Here is a 16,481-nt window from a genome sequence, read left to right as displayed (position 1 = left end):
AATATTTCAATTTTCATAACACGCCATATTACCACCACATAAGAATTGCTACATTTCATCTTGAAGGTTCTATGGCTACATGGTATCAATGGATTTGCATGAAAGTCCAAACTCCTTGGCCCGAATTCATGATATAATTACAACAACATTTTAGTGTTTCTTCCTACGAAGATTTACATGGCAATCTATCTAAATTAACTCAACAATTATCCATTCTTGAGTACCAAATAGCTTCTGAATATCTTGCATTTAAAATTCTAAATCTTTTTTAATATACTATTAAAAGTTATTTTATTTCTAGTCTCAAACAAGAATTGCATAGAAAATTTTTTAGTCAAACCCATTACTCTTTTAGATGCCATGGATTTAACTCCCCACCAAGAATTCAAATTTCAAGATTTTCTTACGTATCCTTAACATTGGCGGAAATCATTTCCACTCTCATCCCCAACAAACCTACCCACTTTTTCGTGCCTATAGGCCAATCAAGTACCCACACGCCATCATCAAATTCCTCCTTAAAACTTCCTAATCTGCCCATCCTCAAGCTCTCCCCTTTGGAAATTCAATTTCGTTGGAAGAACGGAATTTGTTTAAATTGTGAGTCAACATTTAACCCTAAACATTGTTTCCCTAATAAATTTTATCTTTTAATGGGCACTAATGATTCTAATACTATAGAGCATGAGCAACATTCACCTAATGACATCGATTCTCTAGATTTATCTATATAAATAATTTTTTTAAATGCTCTAGCCGGACAATTCAATATACATTCTTTTTCGTTTAACCAGCCGTATTAAGAAACATAATGTTCATATTTTGATTGCAAGTTTTGTCACTCATAACTTTATTTAAGGTAATATTGTTCACCAACTTGGCCTTCACACCAAACCAATTAAACAATTTAAAATATGCATTGGCAATAGCAATTTACTTCTTTACAATTCAAAATGTTCAAAAGTTCCTATAAACAAATAAGGGTATTTGGTCATTTTAGATTTATTCATTTACTCTATGTACGGGGCCAATATTATTTTAGATATGCAATGGCTTCGATTATTAGGCTAAATATTACATAATTAGTGTGATCTCAACAAGTAATTTTCTGATTATAATCACAATATCATTCTTCATGGGGAACCACAATTTATTATGGACCCCATATCCCTACATAAATTTTGTGTTTATATCACATTCTCCATTGATACAGATTTTTACCCTTCACACTCATCTTCTAATCAATGAAACTCAGCCCACCAAAACGCTTAATGAAACACTCGCATCCACCACTAATAATTTTCTAGATTTTAATGTCAATTTATTACTACAATTTAAATATTTATTTAACATTTCACAATGCCTATCATTGCCACATTTTATTGACCACCATATAAACCTTCCTTCACTTTCCAAACTAGTCAATATTCGTCCTTAGTAATATCCTCACTTTCAAAAAAATGCAATGAACAATTAGTTAAAGAAATGTTACAATCAGGCATTATTCCTCATAGTCATAGTCATTTCTCCAGTCATGTTCTCTTGGTTAAGAAACATGATGCAATTGGTGTTTCTGCGTTAATTATTGAGCATTTAACTCCATTACTGTTAAAGATAAATTTTCAATCCTTATAGTTAGGGCTGTCAAAATCGGGTCACGGGTCGGGTTCGGTTTCAACCCGAAACTGACCCGACGCTGTTTGACCCGACCCGTTTTTGCAAGCGGGTCGGTTTTTTGGACCCGAACCCGACCCGCATATTTTGATCAGGAAGAAACAACGGGAGTTTGCTCCCTGTGAAGGTAACTTTCTCTATTTTTGTTAGCAACAATTTTTATTTTGCAATTTTAGGAAAAACTCTTAACAATTCAATGAACTCAATCAATATTTTCTGCTAATTTTTGTTCTAGTTCACCTCGAACAACAAAGACATGCAGAAAACAAAAATATATTGAAGGCAAGGAAACAAGTTTGAGATGCATTATAGGTTACCGCAGACACCTGCTGCAGGATCTTGTATTCTTGTGCTATTTGTCTTCCTTAAGGTATATACACGACAGAACTTCAGGCTACTCATGGCTTCCCACGATTCGTTGTCGTCGTCCTCGTCTTTGCATTCCGATTTCCAATGAACAATGGCTTCAGACTTCAGAATCTATAAAAGACAAAACCCTCATAGTTATAGGATTATAGCACCGAACAGGGGGCAACCATACCTCAGAAAGTCGAGCACTCGAGCAGGAGCTGCAAACGAGTGCAGCGAAGTTGCGAAGGTAGCTTTCTCTGTTTCGTGCGCTTAGAGGCATCTAGGGTTCGCTTTTTACCTTCTCTTTTTCGTCCTTGCTGTTTGGCTTCACTCCACGAAGGACATTCCCTTCAGATCAAATCGGAAGTTACAACATTTTGATCGGAAGAAATGCGGGAGTTCGCTTTGCTGTGAAGCACCGACGAATGGCCAAATCCCCTAAATACGCTGAACTAAAGTATTCCGGGTTAAAACCAGGTCATATTCGGGTTTCCGGGTCAACCCAAACCCGACCCGGAATTCAAAACGGGTTGAAAAACAGGACCCGAACCCAACCCGTTTCGGGTTCGGGTTGACCCGAACCCGAAATTTTCTTGTCAGGTTCGAGTCGGGTTTTTGGGTCGTGTCAAATATTGACACCCCTACTTATAGTGGACGAGTTATTGAACGAATTATATGATGCTACCTTTTTATCTAAATTTGACCTCTTTTGCAGTTATCATCAAGTTCGAATGCACCTAAAAGACACCTAAAAACAGCCTTTTCGCATATACGACCGTCATTCAGATTCTTAGCAATGCCTTTTGGACTTACAAATGCACCATCCACTATTCAGGCTTTAATGAATCAAGTTTTTCATTCTTATCTTCGCAAGTTCGTCCTAACATTTTTTTATGATATTTTCATCTATAGCTCTACCTTATCTCTTCATGTTGATTATCTCCAACTAATTTTTTAATGCCTACAAGATAATCATCTATTTCTAAAACTAACAAAATATCAATTTTGTCAAACATCAATTGAATATCTTGGCCACATTGTCACCACTGGTAGTGTTAGCTGACCCAAAGAAAATCAAATTAAGCCATGCTCAATTGGTCTATTCCATCTTCCTTAAAACATTTAAGATCCTTTGTGGAATTAACAGATTATTACCGCCATTTTATTTCCAACTATGTTCTATTGTTGCACCATTAACCAATCTTCTTAAAAAAGATGCTTTTAAATGAGACACGACAACATCCACCGCTTTTCAAATTTTAAAACTGGCCATGAATTCTGCCCCTGTGTTAGCTCTACCTGATTTCATTAAACCCTTTGTATTAGAAAAACATGCCTCTAACACTTTTATTAGCATTGTTTTAAGGAAAAATAATCATCCTATGCTTTCTTTAGTAAGAAATTGGACATATGCTTCTCTCAATCTTCTACTTATTTAAAATAACTATACACCATTACAGAAGTCATTTTCAAATGGTGCCAATATCTCTTGGGTAATCAATTTATCATTCACACCGACCATAAAAGACTTAGGGAACTACATAATCAAGTTTTACACATTCCCAATATACAATATTACCTTTATAAGCTTTTAGGTTTAAACTTCACCATGGAATATAAGCCCAAAAAATCTAATACTATCGTCGACTTTTTATCTCATACCTCTAATGCCAAGGAGTTTTCTATCTCTTCTCTTGCTTTCCTTGTTTTCAATAATTGCAAATTTTTCTTTCTCTTTACTTCAGCAGTTAAAACAAGAATCTCTCACTTCCCCGGAGTTACTTCAAATTACCTCAAAATTGACAAAATGGGAACTATCCCCAACAGATTATCATATCAGGGACAACCTTTTATATATTAAAAACCCCATTTACATTAGTAAAGATCATGCTCTTAAAAAAACATTAATTATTGAATTTCAATGTACACCTCTTGCAGGTCACTGCAGTACACTTAAAACTATCAAATGCTTCATTGCAAATTTTTACTAGCAAGGCTTATATAAAGATGTTGCTAAATTTGTTCGCAATTGTTGCATATTTGTCAAGAAATCAAATCTTCAAACATGGCACCAGCTGGCCTACTCTCTCCTCTTCTAGTAACATATCAAATTTGGGAGGATTTGTCCATGAATTTTATAATGGATCTACCAAAATCTAGAGATTACACTACTATTTTAGTTGTTAATTATTACCTTTCCAAATATGCCCATTTTGGACCCTTGCCTACCACATATTCAGCCTCCCCAGTTGCCACTCTCTTTGTCAATATGGTACATCATTTGCATGATTTCCCATAATTTATTATCTCAGAGAGGGATAGTATTTTTTTTTAAAATTCTAATGTCATCTTTTTACTTTAAATGGTACTACAATCAACTATAGCATTGCTTATCATCCACAAACAAATGACCAAACTGAGGTCCTAAATAGATGTTTGGAACAATAACTTCATGCCAACACTTCCAAATACACCCAAACTCTGGTCTACCTTCATATGCTGGGCTGAACTCTCTTATAATACCTCATTTTATACCGCCATTAAGATGTCTCCATATCAGGCCCTCAATGGATGTTTACCACCTCCAATACCTTCTGTTGTTAAAGTTGTCTAAAATATTCATACTCAAGAAGTCAAGATTCATTATTAACTAACCACCAGAATCTTTTACCAACTCTTCGCACTAACATGCAACAAGCCCAACATATAATGAAATTATAGCTGATCGTAATCGACGGAATTTTCATTTATTGATAGGAGATTAGGTTTTGATTAAACAACAACTTTTCGTCAAAATTCTATCGTTAACGGCACATACTCAAAATTATCCAAATGCTACTTTGGCATCTTTCGGGCCCAATCAATTTTAGTCTAGTAGCATATCAACTAACACTTCCTCCATAAAGTAAGATTCATCTAGTTTTTCATATCTCCATTCTCAAATCTTTTTTTGGCACTCCACCCACTATCATTACACATCTTCCTCTTCTCAGTCATAACAACCAACCACTAAACCTACCACATGTCATACTAGCTACCCGTAATATAAACATACATGAGCAAACTCATAAATAGGTGCTTTTACAATGGACACTTTCTACTCCAGATGACGCCACTAGAGAGAATTTTTCAGCTCCACCCCTTAACCTTGAAGACGATGTTAATGTTTTATAGGGACGGGAGTGTTAAGTATCAATACATTCTCTTTGATGCAAATTTAATATAAAAACAATAAGAATAATAGATCTATAACTCAGACGAATAAGCTCATGATAAAGTACAGCCTGTCCAGAAAACAGTCTAAGGACTGAAGCAACCCATAGTCTTTATAAGAAATGAACCCATAACAGCCCAATTATTATTGTAACAGGATTTATTACTTCTTTTTTTTATTTACTTGTACAAACCTATAATAAGTTCACTTGCTATAATTGATGTTTTAGGAAATGAAAATTTGTTTTCTCTTCCCTTGTTCTCTTTTTTTCCTCTTCTTCTTCTAGGAGTTTCACCTACGCAATAGGTATTTTATCCTTGTCAATTCAATCAAGAAGCATATCACTGCCGCAACCAGAACCTGGATTGATCAACAGAGATAGAGTATATAAAATATTAAGATATATATAGATAAAAAGAGCAAAAGTTATATAGTTAGAAAATCCTAAATTCCATGTATTTTTGTGACCCGTGCCAAAGATTGGATTCCTTATTTATAGATAGAATCGATGGCCGATGCTACGAGAGGGACTGCACACAAGTCAATCTACCTTGAAGATAATCAAACAAATTCTTGCAGCCTTAAACAAATACAATGATGTACTCTATATGGGACTATGGGTACTACTAGTCATCTTTTTCTTGAATAATACTAAACCAATACTAATTTTGGCTGATTGTCAGTCAAGTATTGTGCGTATTGTTGATGGATTCTTCTTGATGAATTTATCTATTTTTAAGTGATTGATTATTGGTATTGTTGTGTGATTTGTCATAGATGATATCTATGATGATTTTGGATGATTTTTGTGTGTTCAAGATGATTTAAGCTGGTTCAATTTTATTGCTAACTTGATTGTTCACACATAGTTGTGCACATACTTATTTGACAAAAAAAAACACATAATGAACACTAAAGCAAAGAAATAATGAAATATCACGTTAATGTACCAACGAAAGAGGTTGTGAGGACCCTTGGAAGGAAGGATTGTGAAGCTTTAGATGAGTCGTCATCACTATTCAACAAATCAAAATTTTCATTGATAAGGATGTAGCAATGACAAGAGAGTAGGCATGATTTAAATTTGCAAAATGTCCAGCTTTCTAGAGAATAGAGTGACTAGGGATGTACTAGTCTACTGGATATAAATTTTGATTAAAAAAAAAATTGCACTGAAATTTCTTTAAAGTGGGAATTTAGTGAAGAACCATGTTCACATTCTTCAGGATTAAAGGCTTGACAAAAGTTTCTACAGCCCAATAAGAAAAACCATCACTGAAATGCCGAAGGTGGTTGCAATATTTGCACCATTATCATTATGTGGATCGATGGTCATATTACTTTTAACGTTCTTACAAGTTTGGGCACAAAGGAGAAGAACTTTATAAAAGTACACTAAAGCTTGGACATCGAAACAAAGTCAAGATATCACAACCCAGACTGATATATGGAGCAATAAATCAAACATGATTCAAATGAAGTGAATGAATGGGATGCGAAGATGAAACCATAGATCTAAAGGAAATTAAAAAAAAAATTAAGGAACTAATTTTTAAAAAATCATGACGAAACCAAAAAATAAGTGAAACATTCAAATTATTTTCTAAGGTAAGAACAAAATTTAGAAGATATTATACCCTAGATAATAAGGAGCAAGTAGTATAAGCGCTTGGATTCATTTCAAAGCTTCAAAAGCCTGAGGAGAGGAGTTTGGATGCTGTAGGAGGTTGAAATAGGCTATGAAGAGTTTTCCTAACAGAGACTTGAGGCATTAGTGATGATAAATAAAAGTTAATAGAAATAATTAAGTTAGTTTTAGCATTAAATTATAGTCAACAACTTCACAGCGAGTCATAATCTCTTGATTAGTGATCTACAAATGAGTTTAAACCCACTAATTTGTATTTATAGGTCCATGAACCATAGAAGTTGAGTTTTTTTTTTTTAAATTAACTTCTTTATCCTCAATAAATGTTTGATTTGGGTTGAACTACATATATGTTTCACAATTTGGCACAATCAAATGCAATAACAAAGATGGAGGATTGGAAAAATTTCACGAGTGATCAATTCAAAATGCCATTTGCATAAAAAAGTGCTTAACCATTACTCATTTAGCAAAAATAAGTTTAGGACATCAAAATTAAAACAAAAAGCCCTTTAGTATTACTCAAGGAGAAAATGAACAAAATGGTCATTTAACTCTTTATGAAGGATCAAAATTGTCCTCAAATATATTAAAGGATCGTATTAGTCCCTTGACTTTTTTAAGAAGAATCAAAATAGTCTCATTGTGAGATTATTTTGGTTCCTCTTTAAGGAGTTGAGGGGTTAAAATGGTCATTTAATATAGTTGGGGACCATTTTGATTTTTTATAAACAATTAACTAACCGTTTTGATCATTTTCTAATTACTCATGCTACGACAAAAAACAACTTACCTACACAAGAAAAATGATTTGCAAAAACTTTGCACACCAGCAGTGTTGTTTGAAAATAATAGTAAAATAAAAAATAAACAAAATGATATATATTAGTGAATCAATATATATATATATATATATATATATAGGGGTGTTTTATTTTTTAGTTATATATAAGATTATATGATAAACACAATAGTTTAATATAGACCAATTAGCATAATACTTAGAAACCTTTTATCTTATACTTTTGGTTATTTATTTATTTATGTATTTATTATAAAGGATATCATTAGCCTCATATTTTATCTTTAGTGTTTCTAGAACTTATATATCATATCTTTTCTTAAGTTTTTCAAATCATTTTATATATTCCAATCAGAGGGCATGTACGTGAAGTGAAACTTAAGGAAATTCAATCCAAATGGCAAACCAAGGAAAATTATTAAAGCATAATGACACAAAATGTACATTACAATACTAAAATAGGCTAATGAAGGACCACAAACTACCTCGTAGCATGCCATTATTCTAACATAAGCCTCCTAAATCTTAGAAGTGGTCCATTAGATTGAGAGCCCAAAACTCGTTCAAACCAATATTAGCGACCAATAAACTATCAACGGCAACCTATAAAAATTTGAAATGGATTATGATAATTTAAATGATTTATGGGAGATCAAGAATTCAAAATATATGTAGAATAGAGTAATTAACATGTAAAAAAGTGATCTGAAATATATGGCTAGATTAAAAATATATAATATTTTTTAAAAGAGTGATTTTTATTTATAAAAAAAATGAGGATTATTTTAACTGTTTAAGCCTGAACGGCCATAAACATGATCAACTTCATGTACATCTAAAGATAAAAGAAAGTAGCTAGCTTTGCAGCTGGTTCATATGCACACATCCATCCAACGGCATTTCCATTCAAAAGATAGATACTTAAACATGCATTAAGCTCAACCAAACCATCAAATATGTCCAATGTGTGTTTGTCATCATTAAAATTGATTTTGTCAATTGTATGGGCTCAAAGGGGTTAACAATCACCAAAACTCCATAAGTTTCCCTTCATTTTTGAGCTTATATGTACCGTAATAATGTGAGGTAAATGCTCGCAATAATATTAGAGTTGTTTAAACAGATTCAACCATGCAATTTGACTCCATCCAAGGTCAACAAATACTAAAACTTCTTGTATAAATTTTTTTAACATGAAGGTGTCTGGTAGTTTATTTAGCAAATTTTTCATTAAAAAATAATGGAGAGGAAGTGAAGGGAGTAGGTATCATATTTTCACTTAAAATTTAGTGAAATTTGAAGATCCGTGTCACAAACTATCCGATATAACTGGACTATTAAGAAAACATTTAAAAAATCAAAAATTAAAACATGAGTACAAACCTTACCTATGCCTGCATTTCCTGCATGCGTATACTCTTTCTCCCTCAATCATCTTAACAGCACCCGACCTTATAACCGTGCCCTTAACAGTGAGAAGTATCCCCCTGTGTTTCACCCTCAGCCTACCAATATTCGGGAAAGTTTCTGCACGAATTCCAAACTCCCGTTAACACCATCTTACAAGCTTACCAGAATTTTCTAAATCATATTTCATCAAAATGAAAAAGGAATGAAATGAGATAATCACCAGGACATTCAAGAGGTGAACCGGTGACATTGATACGAACATGGACGAACTTCTTAGGGCTCCCGCGAGCCTCGATGCCCTCCGATCCATCAAGAACAATCGTCTAGGAACGAGCACAAGTGACCGGTTAGGAGATCGATGCTAGATGGAGGTAAAAAGAAAATGGAATTGAGGAAGATGAACATTACCTGTGAGATGTGCGCGGCTTGATCAAAGAGGGGCAATACGTCAGTGGGGTGAGAGAAGAGGTGGTAGGCGAGGGGAGGATCGAACTCTAGAAGCTCCGCGAAGCTAAAAATATGATTTATAAGCTGGGATCCACATAGAATGAGAGAGAGAGAGACAGAGAGAGAGAGAGAGTAGGGTTACTCGATAACGATTGGATAATGTAGTGTGAGGTCATTGATGAAAAGGATAGAGCGGATACAAGACGTATGGTGGCTGAGGAGGAAGCGGACGAAGGCTTGCACGACGTCGGCGGGAGGCCCCTCCTGCGGCACTATTGCTGATGCTTTCATTTTCTGGGCCGGAGGAATGTGACTGAACGTGCAAGTTTGCAACACATCAGCTATAACGTAACAGTTCATTAGAAAAAAGCTATAACACAATTTTTTTTTATTTTTTAGCTATAACACATTATAATTACACATTAAAATAAAATATATAGCACATCAAATAAGTATGCTTTAAAATACTCATTTTTTTCTTTAATGTCAATAGTTGATGTACTCAAAATGGCAGATAATTTAATTGCTAGAAATAATGAAATATTACAGCTGATCCTCATTGTAACCTATGTCATAACGAAAAAAAAAAATTTAAATTTTTTTTTATGTCATAACGACAATGAAACTGTAACTCGTCTCTATTTTGAATGTTCTTTCAGTTTTGAAATTATTTGCAAAGCATTCCTGCACTTGAACTCCTTTTTGCTGAGACCGAATTCAGCTTAGGTGTTGGAAGCAATTGATAAAATGCAGAATGGCATTGCTGATCTAAAAAATTTCATTCTTTCTGTTTATATGGTGCTGCATCTATTTTATTTTTGAAAGAAATGAATAATAGGCGATACTTGGGTGTTTATTATTGCATATCCACTGTTTTCTCCGTCATTTCGAATGTTAGACCATCTCCGATGGAACGGCAATCCGTAGCTCTATTCGGGCGGTAATTTTGTCGCTATTTCATCGTGGGTGAACAGTGAACGTCAATAATTGTGTCGCACTGTTCACCCGCTAAATTTTTATGTGTCAATGGGATTTGCCCGTGAAATGGAGAAAGACGGTTACAGCATAAACGAGACGACGAAGCATGTGAAGTGGAGTTCGATTGGAGCATAATTATCGCATTTTGGAGTTTTGTTATATTTTGCAGTGGAAAATGGGGTTTTCGGTTAGAGATGCTCTTAAATGGCATAAAATAAAGAACTGAAAGAGTTATGAACATATTAAAGGGTGGGTATTTTGACACGTCGTTGATTTATGAACAATGATGAAGCAAGTGCCCGGAGATTTAGCTTTTTGTGCACTCCTGGATGGTCAACCTTCGAGCGACTGGCAACCGTATGTAGATTTGCTACGGTTAAGCTTATGTTGGAAGAATTATATGATCAATTATTTTCTTGCTTTTTTAGATTTTTGAGTCTAGAATATTTGTTTTCATTCTATGAAGATCTTTGTTTTTAGCTTATAAACTTTTAATATTTTGCAGCGCATACTATAGGGTGCTTTTTGGTGTGTTAGTCTTGTTATGACCGTTGTTTGTTCTTGTTGTGGGCTAGAATATACGCGGCGGTAGAGTTTACAAATTCACGTCTGAACGTTGTACGAATATTCAACACACAAACAGAAAAGAAAGTGAACACCAGGATTTTTACGTGGAAAACCCTGTAAAGGGGAAAAACCACGGGGCCACGCCCAGTTAAAAAGTTCCACTAGTGTTGCGTAAATTACAAGAAATTGATTCATCCCATAAGTTAGAACAATCAGATTACACTAAGTTTCTCCTGAATTAAAACAAAGTTGTGCAAAATCCCGACGTTTCCCGAATATCCGGCATAATTCTGGCGTTTTCAGGCGGCGGGAAGAACTCCGGCGGTGGTCGAGGAGGAGCTGATTCTCCTCCTTCTTCTCTTATCTTCTTCTCTCTCTTCTCACTTGAGTCCTCTTGTGAAGAATGAGGACTCTATTTATAGTTTTTCTGAAGTGGCATGGCCTGTATATACGTGTGAGATCAGGGGCGAATAGGGATTGGTCGAATGGACGGTTGATGTTGAACCCTTCGATCGTGCACCGTTCATTGGACATTTGAAGGCCTTAGTGATATTGGAATTCGGCGATCTTGGGCTCGTTGGATTTTTCTCGTCAAGCCATTCGATTCGAGTATAAGCTCGTTAAAATCGGAGACCGTTTGGTAACTCAAATTGTAGTACGAGCTTTCCAACAGCACTTCGGGCGCTTGATTTGGGCTCATTTGGACTCGGATTGAGTTGAATTTGGTGTTGTTGGGTTCAAATTTTCGAGACGCTCAGTTTGACTGTAAGCTTGCTGAAATCGGAGTTCGAGTGCTCCCGGATTTAATTTTTGAAGTTTCTGGTTTGGGTTTTGCCTCGAGATTCGTGCCCGATCAAGATAATTTTTTGAGAATATAACAGTTCTATTATATTTTCAATTATTGAATTAAAATAGGGCTAAGGCCATTATTTCATCATTCCGTGATCAATGAATGTCCTCAATAACTCAAGAGTTTATAGTAAAAACTATTATAAAGGTATTGATGGTCACTTGGCTTTACATCTAACTCTATTATTATGAGTTTATGACATCTTATTTTATATTGCGATATTTATGATGCGTTGTCTTTTTCTATATTTGAGAGCTTTCTATTTTTATTTGGATGATCACTCTTCTACTTAACCAATGAGTGTAACATGGAAAGTTCTGTTATCCCGCAGAATTTCTCACTTTTTTTTTTTTTAGAATGTATATATATATTTGAAAATATATTAAAGAGTTTAATTGAAGGATTTTAAGTAAAAACAAAACTTCATTAAAAAAAATTTTAAAAGGAGAAAAAATGTAAAATTATTTTACACTTAAAAAAAATATTAATTTTTTTATTTTTTGAGAAATCGGGAATTGATCTCATGTTTTAAAATAAAGGTGAAATAAATAAATTTTTTTTTAAAAAAAAATTAATTATATTTTATTGAACATTTAAAAAATAAATAATTTATTATGTATAAAATGAAAATTCGGGTTAGCGAAATCCTGAAATGGTGGGAATCAAGCCTCAATCTTGAGAGATCCTGTGTTCATAAAGCCAATTTTGAAATAAAATTTAAATACATATTTAATCAAATGTAATACTTTAACTTAACGATAATATATATATATATATATATATATTCAAACAGTTCCTGTCAGAATAAATTAATTTAAATTAAATAACTATTATATTTAATTAAAAAATCACATATAATTAAAATATTACAAATAATTATTTAACTTAAACCATTTTATTTTAATATATATATATAATATTGACAAAAATTTTAAGTTAGAAATCATATTCTAATTTAATAATTTTGTACTTTTTTCCTAATTATTATTAAATATATAATATTGAACACATATTTTCTTAATTAGTTATTGTTGCGTTTTGGAATATTCGCGGTGGTAGAGAAATATAAAGTTTAACGTCTACGCTTTGTACGAAGATCTAGCACACAACTAGATGAGAGAGGGTGCAGCATGTATATGAGATACTAAGATTTTTCCGTGGAAAACCATGAATAAGGGAAAAACCACATGGCTTGGCCTAGCTTGAACGAATCAAATAGTATTTGTAGTTGATTACAAATGAGGCCCTTCCTTGGGGGGGAAGGCATTGACTTGATGTAACAAATATACATCATATGGACTACATTACATGGTGGGAATAGAAAGAATCACTATTAACTTGTTCATTTGGTCAGAAGGACCATAATAAGTAGACGACCGAGGTTGGAAAGACTATAGTCATGTGACAGTGGTCAAAAGGACCATAGTCGGCAAGCGATGGAGGTTGGAATGATTGCAATCTAGATATGGAGGTCATAAGGACTTTAGTCAGCTAGCAAAGAAAGTAAAAAGTCGAGCACCATGTAGAAGTTCAACGTGAACGGAAGTCTAGCATTAGATAGAAGTCCAACAAAAGTCTTGCGATGGGCCTATAGCTGGGTAGAAATCTGATGATGGGTATAAGCCCGACGACAGTCCTGTCACTGGGTAGAAGCCCGAGGTCGGACAGAAATCTGGTGACAAGATGAAGTCCAGCATCAGGTAAATATATGTCCAATGAAAGTCTGATGACGATCAAAAGTCTGACGATGGTTGGAAGTCTGGCCTTGGGAAAAAATCTGGAGATGGCCGGAAGTTTGGCATTAGGTAGTAGTCTTATAAAATTCTGATGGTGGTTGAGGAGTCTGATGGCAAGAGAACTCAAGCTTCTCTTCTTCCTTTCCTTTCTTCTCTTCCTTCCTTGGCCCCCTTCAAATGAGAAATGAGGAGTCTAATCATAGTTTTTTGAGAGAGGCATGGCCAGCAAATAGAAGGAAGATCAAGGGTAAATCGGGAGTGGTTTGAATAGATGACTGACATTGAATCTGAAAGTTCATTAGAGTTGTAAAACCCTTATGAACTAGCCCGAGGCTAACCAAGAGGGGGATTGAATTGGTTATTTAAAAATTTTCTTGACATAAGAAAATCTTTTTGAAATCTCTTTGAATATTTTAAAACAAACGATTTATGGGGATGCAATACTAATTTCTCAATAACAAAAAATTCGAGATTTTTAGCACGGAACAAATTACAGAATAATGTGAAAATTAAATGCAAAAAATTAAATAATGTTTATTATCATCAAAATCACTGTATATGGGCAAAGATTTGTAACAATCCCTTGGTTGTGGACCATTTACTAGGTAATTGATTGTTATAACGTATAAGAATTTGGCAATCATAGGCTTGTTGGGGTCTCATTGAGCTGCTCGATTCTACTATAAGCATGTCATGCTTAGAAACCGTTTGTGAATCCAAATTATGGTTTGAACCTTCTAAATGCGCTTCAGGTCTTTTATTTAAACCTTTTTGAGCTCAAATTTGGTGTCGTTGGGTTTGTATGTTCAAGACGTTTAATTCGACTATAAGTTTGTTGAAATCGGAGTTCTGATGGTCTTCGATTGAATTTTTGAAGAATCCAACTTGTTTTTTTTGTTGAGATTCATGCCCGATCAAGATAATTTTTTGATGATATTTCATTTGCTCCCCTATTTTTGGATGTCGAAACTCCAAAATTTTAAATCTATGTATCACAATAGTTTAAATTGATCGAATCATTAAAAATGCTAAAAAAATGGAGTTCCAAAACACTTAAAATAGCCAAAATTTGAATATAAAAGCTCTGAGGAGCTTTGAAGTGCCAAAATTGGACCCATAACATCAAACAATGATTATAGAGACCCTAAAATGTTTTAATTGGACTATACGATCTAAGAAATTGGTCTTGGACGTGCGTTCGTGGTCCAACGACTGTCAGCCTTTGCCGGTAGTGGGGCCTACACTGACGCACAGGCCTAAGAGGCTCGTGAAATGCCCCCTTAGGGGGTGGTTAACTGCAACAATCGTTGGCTGCTATTATATAGAAAATCTTTTTTTTTTAGTGGGACCAACAACTTTTTTAGAAATAAAAAAATTCTTATTTCCAAGGTCAAACAATTCCAAAAAATTCTAAAACTTTTCAAAAAAATGTTTATATAAGCATTTTTTAAATTTAAATGAATTGGAGGCAAAATTCTCCCTCCCCCTTTTTAACATATTTCCTCCATTTTTGTCTATAAATATCCCTCTAGTTAATGAAAAAATTACTCCTTCCTCTCGTCCCCCTGCTCCCTCTAACTTTCTTACAGCTGATGCATTCTACTATTCTTGGTAGGTGGCATCCCCTACTCAAATGCAGTGCCCTTTTCTTGTGTAGAATTAAGAATTTATTAGCATTCTCCCCTTTTCCCTCCATTTTTTTCTTACTCTAGAGGCTTTCCATTATTTTTGGTAGGTGGTATCTCCTACTCAAATTCAGTGCCCCTTTTAGATCTCTTTGATGTCAAAGGACCCGGCTACTCCGCCGCACCGGGGAAAGTGGAAGTGATTTTGTAAGGGCTTCTCTGCCTAGCTGTGGGAGCTAAATGAGAGACACTTAGTTTAATGCAATACTTGGAGGGTGCCTCCAAGGATTGGACGTAGGTCAAGGTTTGACCAAACCACTATAAATCTGGTGTGTTCTTTCCCTTATTACTTCCGCATTTAATTTCCGCACTTTGGTTTTCATTATGGTGAATCTTGATTATGGTTTTAAGATTTTGTTTGTTTTAAGTACCGATTCATCTCTCTCTTTTAATTAGCCTTAGGCTGATTCATAGGGCCTAACATCCCTAATGAACTTTTTAGTGCCATCAGAGCACTTTCAAGTGGTATCAGAGCAGGATTCATAAAAATAAGTTTTTGAAAACTTTTGAATTTTGATCAATGGCTAATTTTTCTAATCGTAATATTGCAAAAGATTATTCAATCACTAGACCACCTTTATTTGAAAATATTACATTTGATTTTTGGAAAATTTGCAAGTCTACATTTTTGCAATCAATTGATTTTTGTATATGGCATATGATTTTAACTGGTTATTCTGTACCGTCTCATATTTTAGATGGAATTAAAATTGATATTCCTTTTAATCAATGGAGTATAGAAGAGAAAATCAATGCTCAAATGAATGCAAAATCTTTAAACTATTTTTTCTATGGTTTAAATTCTGAATATTGTATGTTAGTTTCCACGTGTACTACTAGTAAGGAAATTTGGGATAAATTACACATCATATACGAAGGCACTAGTGAAATCAAGCAATCCAAGTTGAATATTTTAATGCATGATTATGAACTGTTTTGCATGAAACCTTATGAGACGATCTTAGACATGTATACTAGATTTATTCAAGTTGTTACATCATTACATGCTTTAGGAAAGGAGTTTTCAAACTTTGAAAAAGTTAATAAAATTCTTCGTTGTTTATTTGATAAGTTTGATGCTAAAGCTGATGCTATTTATGATTCAAAAAATTTAAATGA

The 16,481-nt window shown here is 34.1% G+C and overlaps 1 protein-coding gene across 7 annotated transcripts in view; it reads right to left on the bottom strand.

Moving 5' to 3' along the window:
- The window catches only part of LOC110112055 (probable DNA helicase MCM9), a gene marked incomplete in the record, with an annotated part of 93,502 nt that extends 83,592 nt beyond the window's left edge, over positions 1–9,910 (bottom strand). For all 7 annotated transcript variants that reach the window (XR_003702538.1, XM_020844131.2, XM_020844130.2 and 4 more), the window contains 4 exon segments: positions 9,078–9,216; positions 9,320–9,422; positions 9,508–9,610; positions 9,689–9,910. Coding sequence is in view for 6 of the 7 variants with exons in the window: in XM_020844131.2 (XP_020699790.2) it covers positions 9,078–9,216; positions 9,320–9,422; positions 9,508–9,610; positions 9,689–9,906 (563 nt within the window).
- Between the last annotated feature and the right edge of the window lie 6,571 nt (positions 9,911–16,481).

Source organism: Dendrobium catenatum, unplaced genomic scaffold (assembly GCF_001605985.2).
Source record: "Dendrobium catenatum unplaced genomic scaffold, ASM160598v2 fragScaff_scaffold_1384, whole genome shotgun sequence".
Taxonomy (NCBI): Eukaryota; Viridiplantae; Streptophyta; class Magnoliopsida; order Asparagales; family Orchidaceae; genus Dendrobium; species Dendrobium catenatum.
The sequence above is the reverse complement of the archived record's forward strand: the minus strand, read 5'-3'. Positions and strand labels throughout refer to the sequence as shown.